The sequence below is a fragment of the Anabrus simplex genome, chromosome 1 (assembly GCF_040414725.1).
Source record: "Anabrus simplex isolate iqAnaSimp1 chromosome 1, ASM4041472v1, whole genome shotgun sequence".
Taxonomy (NCBI): Eukaryota; Metazoa; Arthropoda; class Insecta; order Orthoptera; family Tettigoniidae; genus Anabrus; species Anabrus simplex.
The window spans coordinates 1260360805-1260373858 of record NC_090265.1 but is presented as its reverse complement, the minus strand read 5'-3'; the positions used below and the strand labels follow the sequence as shown (position 1 = coordinate 1260373858).

The following is a 13054-nucleotide window of genomic DNA, read 5'->3' as shown; positions in this document are numbered from 1 at the left end:
AACTTGGTAACCATCCTCTGTTAACAATAATCAGAAGGAAAATGGAAGAGGTCCGGGACTTCGAAAAATGAAAGTATTGGTAAAAGAAAGGGAAGGACCACGAAGAGCATGAAAATGAAAGACTCCGTAGACCTCGCAAATCTAATACCGTCGGTGTCGGAAAAGAACAAGAGTTGACCAAGGGAGGTCAGACAGGAAAGATCAAGGAACCTGACAAGTGGAATCATCACCAGACTAATGTACAGGAACCGTGGTCACCAACCCACACTCCCTAGTTCAGAGGCCCTGGTCCCCCTTTTAGTCGCCTTCTCCTACGACAGACAGGAGATACCGTTGACGTTATTCTATTATCCCCACCCACAGGGGGATGTAAGATTAAGTACTAAAAATGTGACACAGATGTGTGTTACGTACCTTACACCAAAGCATCTTTATTATTTTAGTGTCCATTTTATTATAAATGCCTATTTCAATTATTTTACTGCCTATTCCCTGCATGTTAAGTGCTTATTTGCCTGCCTATTTTAGCAAAAATAAATGCCTGAACTTCTGGGCTATAATAATAATAATAATAATAATAACAATAATAATAATAATTCGGAGAAGGCTGGTGCAGGTCTGTCGAGTTGACGCCATTGGGCAACCGGCGCGCCTGAGGAGGGGCCTTGCCTAGGATGAAATCCAATGAAGATGTCACTAAGTAATACCGAGTCCCCGAGCCAGAGGAAATAACCAATGAAGGCAAAAATCCGCGACGCGGCCGGTGAATCGAACTCACGACCCCTCGCGTCTAAGGCTAGTATCGTAACCAGTCAACTACGGAGCCGGACATGCTAGGTTCTTAATAATAGTGTATGATCTTCCTCCCTCGATATCAATCAGGTAAGAAGTTCTGGAGCCTCCGTTTACTTGCCTGCCTTCAGTAAGATAGCACACCTATCACACTGGCGCATTAGGTGGCCAGTCATACTTGCTTTTTTGTTTTGCATGGCATCCAGCAGCCTGTATTTTTCTCCTGCTAGTTGTAGTACCTCTTCGTTCTTCATTTTGGCTGTCCAGGGGATTTTCATCATTCGGCACCTACACCAAACTTCGTATACGCTTATTTTAGCTCTATAACTATGACAATAATTAAAATGAATAATAAAATAAGACTTAATTCTTTAAAATTTATAAAAGAAATGCCAAATTCATGTCCTCATCCCGATGTGACGCAGCCTTATGGATGTAAGCAGCATGTATCATTTTTTAAAACATACCAGCGCTCCAATCAATCTTAAATTTCTGGCAGTACCAGCAACCGAACCCAGGATTCCAAGAACGGCAGCTAATAGCGTAATAGTTACACTACGTCTCAACTTTTTAACAGCAATACAATTCCGTCACTAATAAATGATAAAAATGATGATGTTCTTCCACTTTGCACCCAATAATTACATTTTTATTCCGCTTAGAATTTTGCAGCCAGTCGATTGATTTCGGATTTGGCTAGATGCAAGAGAGTGGCGCCACATGAGACCGCCTTGGAACTCCTTTGTTGCACCGCAGGCGTGACCAACTTCTCCGATAGAGATCCAAGTGGCCTTGCCAGAGTGTATTGAGACGATGTACAATCTGAATTGCATTACGTGACAGGTGACAAAGCCGTGTGCCTTCACTTGCATTTCAATATTCATTCCGAAGATTAAGGGTTAAACAGAGGTCCCTCTACAGTACATTCGAGGATGAGTGTTTAGGGGAGGGGGGGGGGAAACTCAAAAACGCATTTATGTGTTTTAAAACTGGCCACATACTTACTATGTCGAGTGCCCTGAGTTGCAAACAACCGTAGTGTAACATCAACTACATTGCAGTCCACGTTGGGTTCTCTACCATGAATACTGAATTTTGTCCTTATGACGACAAATGCATAATAATAATAATAATAATAATAATAATAATCGCATATTTACGTCCCACTGACTACGTTTATGACTAATGAAGACGCCGAGGTGTCCCGCAGAAGTTATTTTACCTGTTGGTAAATATACCCACACGAGGCAGGTAAATTTGAGAACCTTCATATACCACTGGACAGGCTAGGGATCGAATCCGCCAACTTGTGGTCAGGTCTACCGAAAGGACAAATGAGAATAGAAATGAAAAAAAGATCTCTCTTTCTTCTTCCAACGACAAAAGATGTTATAATAATCTAATATTATTTGCTCTCTTTTTCTCCCCTTATCTAGCACTCGGAAATTCTAAAACTGATTTTCTATGGTTTTTCCTTCATCTCCAGCGGATATCGGTGTTGACATATAGAACAAAGTCATCTCCAACTAAATCCCACTACCAATTCAGTATTTCAAGTAACCCACACCAGAGTAGAAACAACGGTCTGTTTTCTCAGACAGGAATTCACAGGCAGTAAGTATACGCTGGTGTTCTCCACTATTCTAAGCTTTTGATATGAAGGGACTATAAATCAAATATACAAAGAGAAAGAGAGAATGAGTACAAGAATTTCGCTGATGATAATTAAAATTGCAACATTACGGAAGGTAAGAGCAATCAAAGCCTTTGAAGAGATCGTTATAGTACGATATGATGTGCGGATCTCCCAACACTTACGGTATTAGTTTGTGAGGCGCAGGGACTCCTGATTTTTATGCCCTTCGTGGTCTTTTCCATTTTTTTGCCGATACCTTCATTCGTTGAAGGATCGAACCCCCTCCTTTTATCTTTATGATTAGTGGTAAGAGAGGACGGCTGCTCAGTTGCTCTTCCTTTTAAAACAGTTATCACTATCCCCACCACCACATGGAGAACGTGCAGAAATCCGTGTCATGTGGATAGGGAATAACTGCTGGATCACGACGTAGCAAAGAGAGGAAGAGTCGTTGGATGTGTGTCATCGAAATTCCAGTTCATTCAATTTCGACGTGTTGCTGAAGTTCATTTCTTTGAGCTTTTATGTCGTAACTTTTCGTTTACACGAGAGTCATATTGAAACAGTTTTAAAATCAGAATCTATAACAAATGAATAAGTTAGTGCATCATCGCAAACTGTAGATTTAACACAATGCTTTGAGGTATTGCGACGTCAATAGCTTCGATCGCGTTAGTTCAGACAGTTATTAAAAGAAACAGTGATGCTTCATTTCGGTAACGTGCTCGCATTGATTGTTAAAGTGACTAATTTTTGCAACCGGTTGTTACCGAGCAAGTGGCTGTGCGGTTTGGGTCACGTAGCTATCAGCTTACATTCGGGAGATAGTGGGTTCGAACCCCACTGTCGGCAGCCGTGAATATGGTTTTCCGTGGATTCCAATTTGCACACCAGGCAAATACCGAGGCTGCACCTTAACTAAGGCCACGGTTACTTCCTTCCCACTCCCAGCCCTTTCCTATCTCATTGTCGCCGTCTCGGTTTAGCAGATTGTGTTAGTAGGTTGCCAAGGTAATCCCAGACTTGAATGCGACCATTATGGTGCTGCAGACAAGAGTCTCTTTCGGCGGAACATACGATGTCATCCCATTCGCCCTCCCATGTGCAAGACAAGATCTCAGGAGCAAATTGCCTGCAGTCTAAGAAAAAAGTAAATAACAGTACTGTTACGGTTGTACGTCCCCGTAACTTATTTTACGGTTTTCGGAGATGCCGAGGTGCTGGAAGTTCGTCCCTTCCTCAGGAGTTCTAAATCTACCAACATGAGACTGGTCTATTTGGGCAACTTCAAACATCACTGGACTGAGCTACTATCGAAATCGCCAACTTACAGTGAGAAAGCAAGCACTCTACCGTACGAGTCACTCAGCCCGGCCACTGGTTGCTAAGCAGAACAACCAAATTCTTGAGCAAGTAATCGTGTTGCAGCTGTACAGTATGATGAGTAACAAAATAACTATACGCGTAAGTTACCCGTCTTTTAGTTCGGTCGTACGTTAAAATCGTTGAGATTCTCACATCAGTAGCCTCGTACTTCTTCGAAACGTCACTGTGGCCGCATTCCGTCCAATATAAATGTTTCGGAAGGATAATCCACAGTACTATTCTCTACAGAGTAATAAATAAGTTACAAGACTGTGAGCAACTGCAAAATGACCTCGACAATGTTGTGAGATGGAAAGCAGGCAATGGTATGATGATAACCGGGGTTAAAACTCAGGTTGTGAGTTTCACAAATAGGAACAGTCCTCTCATTTTTAATTACTGTGTTGAAGGGGTGAAAGTTCCTTTTGGGGATCATTGTAAGTATCTAGGTGTTAATATAAGGAAAGATCTTCATTGGGGTAATCACATAAATGGGATTGTAAATAAAGGGTACAGAACTCTGCACATGATTATGAGGGTGTTTAGGGGTCGTAGCAAGGATGTAAAGGAGAGGGCTTATATGTCTCTGGTAAGACTTCAACTAGAGTATAGTTCCAGTGTACCGAGCTCGATAGCTGCAGTCGCTTAAGTGCGGCCAGTATCTAGTATTCGGGAGATAGTGGGTTCGAACCCCACTGTCGGCAGCCCTGAAGATGGTTTTCCGTGGTTTCCCATTTTCACACCAGACAAATGCTGGGGCTGTACCTTAATTAAGGCCACGGCCGCTTCCTTCCCAGTCCTAGCCCTTTCCTGTCCCATCGTCGCAATACGACCTATCTGTGTCGGTGCGACGTAAAGCCAATAGCAAAAAAAATAAAATAAAAAGAAGTTCCAGTGTATGGGACCCTCACCAGGATTCTTGATTCAAGAACTGGAAAAAATCCAAAGAAAAGCAGCTCGATTTGTTCTGGGTGATTTCCGACAAAAGAATAGCGTTACAAAAATGTTGCAAAGTTTGGGCTGGGAAGAACTGGGAGAAAGGAGACGAGCTGCTCGACTGAGTGTTATGTTCCGAGCTGTCAGCGGAGAAATGGCGTGGAATAACATTAGTAGACGAATCAGTTTGAGTGGCGTCTTTAAAAGTAGGAAAGATCACAATATGAAGATAAAGCTGGAATACAAGAGGACAAATTGGGGCAAATATTCATTTACAGGAAGGGAAGTTAGGGATAGAATAACTTACGAAGGGGAATGTTCAATAAATTTCCAATTTCATTGAAATAATTTAAGAAAAGCCTAGGAAAACAACATATAGGGAATCTGCCACCTGGGCGACTGCTCTAAATGCAGATCAGTATTGATTGATTGATTGATTGGATTGATCAGTGTGGAGTGGCTGCTACATTCTTGGACGAGTCATACGTAAGACATTTAACCACAATACGTAACAGTGGTTCTCTCCCTTCGTGACCCATAAACGTCCTTTTAGGCCTTTACTAGCGGTGGATGCTCCAAGTGCGGCAGGAATGGCTCATGGCAGGTGTAAACAATTCTTCAGCACCGAAGATGCACAATGACGTTCTCTTACTAATGTTTGCATTGAGGGAGCACTCGTCGATGTATTTAGCTTCAACACTATTTTCTGTTACCCAGACTTCAGTCCTCCCAGTCTGATGGCTTTCCAAAATGACTGCTTCCCAGCTAGATGCATATATTCAAGAGCAATTTGCTCCTCAAGCGCAATGCTTGGTTTCCACGACTGTTTTCGATGTTTCTCATTTCAGGCAGCTTCTCAGTTGATCTTACGGGGCAGAATAAAGCTCTTTCTAAACTTCAGACCACATTTAAATTGCTACGATCAGCAGAGGATTGAATATTATTAATAATGCTATTATCTTTCAGCCGAATAAATTAACTATTTCATGAAGGTGCCTATTATGAAATGCTAAGTGAAAACAAAGTACCAAGCTGTCCAACGTACCACAAGTAGTTTCAGTATCTTCAGTGAACGATATTCAGACGTTTTTTGCAGGTAGAATAACTTCCCTGACCTTGGTCTCATGCTAGTACAATATGTGTCTAATCACCGATCAATCTACAGACATAGGTGGTCTCCTTCCGACATGTTTGCAATCCCGACTTCTCCACGGGTGGTAAACTACACGCCCTTAACATATTAGCTCTGCCCCACCCTTGACTGTCAAGTAACGAGGAAGTCGGTGTGTTCAGGGAAAGATGTTTTAATTCAGCGTTATCTTTCTAGGAAAGGTACGACAGAGTTCGTTGTGTTCTGATTTGATGCGCAGGAGGGGCGAGGGCATTTTTAATCAATTTCCTTACAATGGCAGGTAAAATCGTTATCATGTCTTTAAATGGAAAATATCTCACTGTGACCGTCTCCTTTATACAATTATGATTTTGTAAATAAAGTAATCTATATGATATATATATATAAAGCAGAATGTCTGTCTGTACCTTATACAAATCCATACCGTTGCACCAATTTGAACCAAATTTTGTATACTTAACTTTTAGGATCCTGCGGGTAACCCCATCTACATGAAATTTTAACATCCCTATCCATTCCCTAGATTTAGGCCCTTTGACACATTAACATAGGCTAATATAGGCGAAATATCCAATTACCGGGCGAGTTGGCCGTGCGCGTAGAGGCGCGCGGCTGAGAGCTTGCATCCGGGAGATAGTAGGTTCGAATCACACTGTCGGCAGCCCTGAAAATGGTTTTCCATGGTTTCCCATTTTCACACCAGGCAAATGCTGGGGCTGTACCTTAATTAAGGCCACGGCCGCTTCCTTCCAACTCCTAAGCCTTTCCTATCCCATCTTCGCCATAAGACCTATCTGTGTCGGTGCGACGTAAAGCCCCTAGCAAAAAAAAAAAAAAAAAAATCCAATTTGCCGTACAAGGACGAGACAAAGCTCATTTTGACCTCAAGACGTGTAGAACAAAACGCGGTAAAAATAATCGAAAATAGTTTTAAACCATAGGTTTCGGGGTCGCTGAAATGAACAGTGACACTCCGCATGTCGTTTAAGTTCAAGTTCAGTCCCCATCAGCATGAGGTGAGAAGGGGTGAAAAAACGTCCAAAATGGCCCAGTTTATGGATTCATGTGTGTGCACTCCTCTGAGCAGGAGTGGAAATGCGATGAAGTAAAAAAAAGTAATATAAAACGACCAATTTTTAAGTAGAATCCATAGTTTTTGGCGTCGTTGAGATAATGACGAAACTCCAGGTGTCACCCACATCGGCCTGGGGGTGAGAAGGGGTGAACAAGAAAATATTCAAAATAACCAAGATTATGGGTGAATCTATGTTCCAACATACCTTTCAAACAAACAAACAAACAAACAAACAAAAATGACAGTGGGGGCTGGACTCACCTAACACCGTGACACTTTGGCTGCCGTTTAAGTCATAGTTCAGGCCCAATCGGAATGGAGGTTGAGAAGGGTTGAAAATGGAATGTTGAGAATGACAGAGACCATGGATATATGGGTTATATTCCAGCATAGCTCTCAACTAAAACTGGTGCACAGATGTCTTAATACACTATCTGGAAAAACATAACGTGGGGTAAGACACCCCTAGCACCCCTGACGGAGGGGATGATACAAAAAAATCGAAAACGACGAATATTACTGCCGAATCCATAGTTTTCGGGGTTGCTTAGATAAATACTGACATTCCGGATGTCTAAGTTGAAGGTCAAACCCCATCACAGCTCTAAACCAAACTCGGTACGGATATGAGTTACTATTTCGAAAAGATACCATAGGGGCAAGACACCCCTGGGGGAGGAGGTAACATGTAAAATAATCGAAAACAGCCTATATCAGCGTCGAATCCATAGTTTCTGGAGTCACTGAGATGAATAGTGGCACTCCGGATGTCGTTTAAACCCAAGTTCAGCACCCATCGACATGGTGATTCAGAAGGGGTGATAAAGGAAAATGACCAAATTCACCGAGATTGAAGTTTTTTTAACGCACTTTTCGGCGTCGATCGGCTGATTGGCGACAGTCCCAGTGACACTTGGAATCGTGTACATCATATCTATAATGCGACGCGTAAATACGTTAATAACTTATTTGTATTATTTGTTTGAAAGGATCAACTACTTCCCAGACTATATGGGCTGCCAGAAGGAAATACTTTAAGGCGAAACAAAATAACCTTAATCTAGGACGTACAATTGTATACGTAACAGCATTTCAATTTAAAAATTTACGAAAGAGTTCATAAACAATCAATCAACGATACAATTAAGAAAACTAAAAAAAAAACACATAAAATAATTAGTACAAATCCTAAAAGTAAAAGGTGTGAAAGAGAAAATCACTTAAATTGTAGATATGCGTGTGTACAATATCTTCCAGAATAGCTCTCAACCAAACTTCGTATAAATATGAATTACTATCTCCGAAAGATACTGGAGGAGTAAAACAGCTTCTAAGAAACCTAAGGGAGGGAATGACGTACAAGAATAATCGAAAACGACCAACATAAGCGTCGAATTCATAGTTTCCGTGATCGCTGAGTTGTATTGTGGCATTGTGTCTTCCACATTTTTACCGTATTTGTATTTTTTGTTGTTAAGTCCATATCAACGCCGAGGCACAAGAAAATGGGTAAACAGAAATGAATGAAAATCCGTCGGGGAGTAAGAAACTACAGTTTGAGATATAAACAATTTTATTCACCCTGAATGAAATGGTTGTTTAGGGGAAGCCGCCTAATTTTAATTTTAAATTCCTATGTTACTGGTCCTATTGAAAAGTACTATTTAACAAAAGTTATAGAGAATACTATTTCCGATCATTTATGTTTTATTCAGTTTTACCGTACCGACTACGATAAGATTGGTATTTCAAAGTCGGAAGAAGACTAAATGTGAAGGTCTACAATATCGAAAGCTCCTAAAATTGATCAACAATAACATTACACTGACCACTGTTTGTTGTGATATTGTTTGTCTCTTATGCTGTCACTCGCCTCCGATAGATGGGATCACTGCTGCGTACCGAGTTTAACAACCTGCCTGAATATTGGCGGGAAATAGCTGGGGAGTTAGATAACTTTCTTCTTTAGCATGCCATTCCTCTGGTTCATTCATTCTCTGATACTCTTGATACGTAACACACTGGTTCATCATAGTATTCCAGCTACTCGATCCCTACTCTGAGGCCCTAATTGGAACGAGCAGCGCCCATACTTAACGCAATAATAGCAGAGGAGTGTTAATGGCTCACTGCTGTCTGCGGCCTGGTCATTCCAGCTCTGGAAATTAGGACTGTTAGATTGGCAGCGTAGTACTGTTAGTCAAAAGTGAGAAAATGTGTGGTTTTTCATATTTCGTATGATAGCAGTGTTTTTAATCGCGACATTTCTACTGGCGGCATTGTAATGACCAATGTTGATTTCAGTAGGGAAAACCACTAAGACAGTCTCTCTGAGGATGTAAAAAGGCAGATAGAGAGTGAGTGTCTGACATTATAATGGAAACACCCCAACTTGATCATGACTGATATTAGGCAATGAAAATTCCCTAACCCAGTCTACACATAGGAAACGACGTTTGGTGGCTTACCCGTCGCGTTTCTAGGGTAACTTTAAGAGCTATCCTATTTAATACAGTCTTATTCTGTATACAGTGTAGAATTCCGTAACGAAGCAAGGGTACATCAGCTAGTCCGAAATAAAGACGAAATATGAGGCAAAAATTTGAAGTGTACCGATAAAATTGTAATTTTATTTAGATAGATAGCTTTCTAATGGTTTAGCCAGTTTAGCGGAAATTTAAAATACGAGAAGCTTGTGTTTGATGCCCTTTATTTAAAGACTCTGTTCGTCAGATAAATGTTTATTAAAAATTACGATGATTGATGTTTTATAGTCATAATGCTATAAAAAGTCTGAGGACTATATAATGTTTTGTTTAAAATATGAGTTGTAACAGGTAAACCATACATACATACATACATACATACATACATACATACATACATACATACATACATACATACATACATACATTAATTAAACACGCACGTACACATATACACAGACGTATAATAGAAATAAATTATACCTCAAAAATGTTTTATCATGAAAAAGAGTCCCTTTTACAAGGTTCCACTAAATGACATGTAAAATAATTTAGAATTTAGAGAGCAGGCTGTGCGCCTTGAGGTACAGAATATTTCATATTAAATATTAGGGAACATAACGTTTAACAATAATATTTTTCGGGGATAGCAGAACAGGGAAGTTTGAGAATTAAAAAATGTACAAGCTCATTTTATCCTGTAAATACTGTAGGAACGTTTGAATGGCATTACAGTACATTACTGTCACTTTGATGCTGTTACCCCTTGTTCTAGGGCATTTTTCCCTTGTGGATTTTCTCTCTCTCTTCTTCCCAAACATCTTAACGTTTTTTTTAATGTAAGCCTCTGTACCATTATTTTCAATCTCACTGTTTAGAAATTACATCCTTTTAGCAACAGCTAGGCCGATGTATCGTCTTTTCTGCTTCATGCTTCGAATTGTTTTGACTTTTTCCTTTTAATAAACGTAGATATGACTTCGAACACTTATGAACACATGATCAAATTAATGTTCCATTTTCTTTTAGCTGATTTACTCCAGCTTTCTCGTCACTATTTTCATGAAAGTAACAATCGAATTATTATTACAAGGCCACACGCAAAATTCCTCAAAATTTTATAGGATGAAGAAATTATCTAGCGTGCTGAATAATTCAACTTATTTTCTTCAGAATTCAAGCTCTCGTGTTACGGACTAGCCAGCGAGCTTCGCTGAGTAGTAGCAGTGAGGCACTTGTCAGCTTATCAGAGCATGCCTTAATCTGATTAAAATAAGAGTTAACTCTTAACTCACTTGAAGATATTGGTTCAACTACTGGGACAAGTTAAGCAGAGAATTATAGTCAGCTATACTAAAATTTGGTTGAGAAGGCTATGGATACAGTCTCAGTGCCTCCGTCGTCCCCACTCATATTTTAAGTAGGCAGCACAAGAGAGTTTTTAACAGCCGATTTCAGCAGTGTGGAAGCAAGTGTGATATACGAAGTTTCTTTCAAGAAACCATCTTCTTTAACGACGATTTCCAAATTCTTGGAGGAATAACTTATTAATTGTAAACTGAATATGACCATAAAGAGAGACGAAGACAAACAAAAATCTCAAATATTGCTTTCACTGAAATTATTTCACGTAAAATGATGACTACCAAAAGTAGTGTGTTTACCATCGGACGCCGGGGGAATTCTTAGTCTTCACTAATATCAACGAACACAATATTACCTGAACCAGTCATTCCTTTTCAATAGACCTACCTTGTTTATATTGACCTTTTCTGTACATAATTAATTTATACACCTGATTATAAATAATCTCATTTCAAATATTTGCATTGTAAACCTTTATGGAAGAGAAAAGCAGCTCACTTACCATTGCAGTACGCTCAGATGTACTTTTCAAGACTGCGAACATTCTAAATTCCTATCTAACGCAATTTTAAACATTTATTTTAAACGGTTCATTTCTCTGCTGGTTTTCCTATGCGAAAACTAGATGAATTATACAGATTATTCTTCATATTTCCACTCCAGAAAAATAATTTCGATAGTCAAACACAAAAGACATTCATCTCATAGAATTTCATGATTCATTGTATTAAAATATACATCTTAAAAATAATTTCAGGAATAGATTGTTTACTGTTTAACATTGTATTAATTAAGTAATGTAAACATCATTATACATAGATTTTCATAAGCAATTATGGTTCAGAAACAGGTCATATCATTTTCCGTTTCTTTCTCGCAAAAAGAATTACCAGGCTGATATCTAATGAATATAGCACTGATGTTTCTAAGTCATTTTATCAAATAGTCTTTCAGCTATTTGAAAGACTGGGTCGAGTATTATATTCAGTGTATATTAGATGGTCCAATTGCTTTAAAAAGTGTTCATGGTGGTCTCGAAATTCCCGAAACCTCTTCGCTTAAATATTAATGACTCAGACATACAAAAAAGTTAAGTCGCTCACTTACCTAGGTCAGAAGAGTACAGGGGACGGAAGGTGCACCACTGAAGTTACTTGCCGTATTGCTCAGGTGAAAATAGCTTTATGCAGAATAGCAAATTACTGTGTACCAGTCAAGAACATGCATAGACAGTTCCACTGTATGCCTGTGAAACGTGGAAACTACACAGAAATAAAAATAACCGTCTTGAAGCTTTTGAGATGTCGTGTTATCGTAAGGTGACAAATGTGACGTGGAAAGAAAAGATGTTAAAAGCCATATTGAGAGAGAGATTTATTAAAGAAATAAATCGTCCGTCCTCCAATGAGGGTGACCATTTGGATCCGGAATACAGTTTCAATTTCAATGGAGTTTAAAAATATCAAGATATGAAGATTTAATTGTTGAAGCTGTTATCTTCTTTTTTCCCGGGGTTAGTGGAGGAGAAATGTCAATCACGTTCTCAGTTACAGATGAAAGTGAATGATTTGCAGAGAGTCCCTCAGTATCTGTATTACTATTTTTTCTACACTGTGAACCAACTGAGATAATCCTTCACACAATCTGTAACCGGTGTCTCCCAAGGCATAATGCACCATTATAACTTAATGGGAACTCTGGCAGAAGGCTTCATTGAGTATACACATCTACGGGAAAGAGCTAACAAAAATACCTTCCTTAAACAAATTTTAAGTGTTGTCTAGGCAGAGAATATGTTTCAATGAATGACGCTGCAAATGACAGGATGATCTGGAAATGTCATATGGCAACTGATCAGTCTTAGAACTGCAAACCTATGATGATGATGATGATGATGATGATGATGATGATGATTCTCGAGGAATTAACTGCTTTCAGCAATAGTTTTTTTTCCTGCTTGACTAGATCTGAAAGAGAAAACTGTTTTACTTACCGCGATCAGGGTCCGCAGGGTGTCAATGCGCATAGTAGTCTGTCAGCGTGCTGGCAGAGGGAGTCATGGGCCGGCCGTCTTCGTCCCCATCACTGGACCGCGCCTGTGGACACCAAACAGCTCTATTAAGTACTCTGGGCGTCGCGACGCCCACCGCCGCCCACCGCCTCTTTTACTGGACGCCACCGCGCATGGCTAACAGCGAAACAATGCCATTGGATTGGGGGCGGTACGCGAGGTGGGGCCTTCAGCTGCGTCCAAGTAGCGCAGTAGC

The 13054-nt window shown here is 40.0% G+C and overlaps 1 protein-coding gene across 1 annotated transcript in view; it reads right to left on the bottom strand.

The window, feature by feature from the left end:
- Positions 1 to 12885, bottom strand: part of LOC136878189 (uncharacterized) — a 266784-nt gene extending 253899 nt beyond the window's left edge. Inside the window, exon 1 of the mRNA XM_067152067.2 lies at positions 12781 to 12885. Within this exon, the coding sequence (XP_067008168.1) occupies positions 12781 to 12813 (33 nt within the window). The 5' untranslated portion in view covers positions 12814 to 12885. The remainder of the gene's footprint in view (positions 1 to 12780) is intronic.
- Positions 12886 to 13054: the final 169 nt, after the last annotated feature.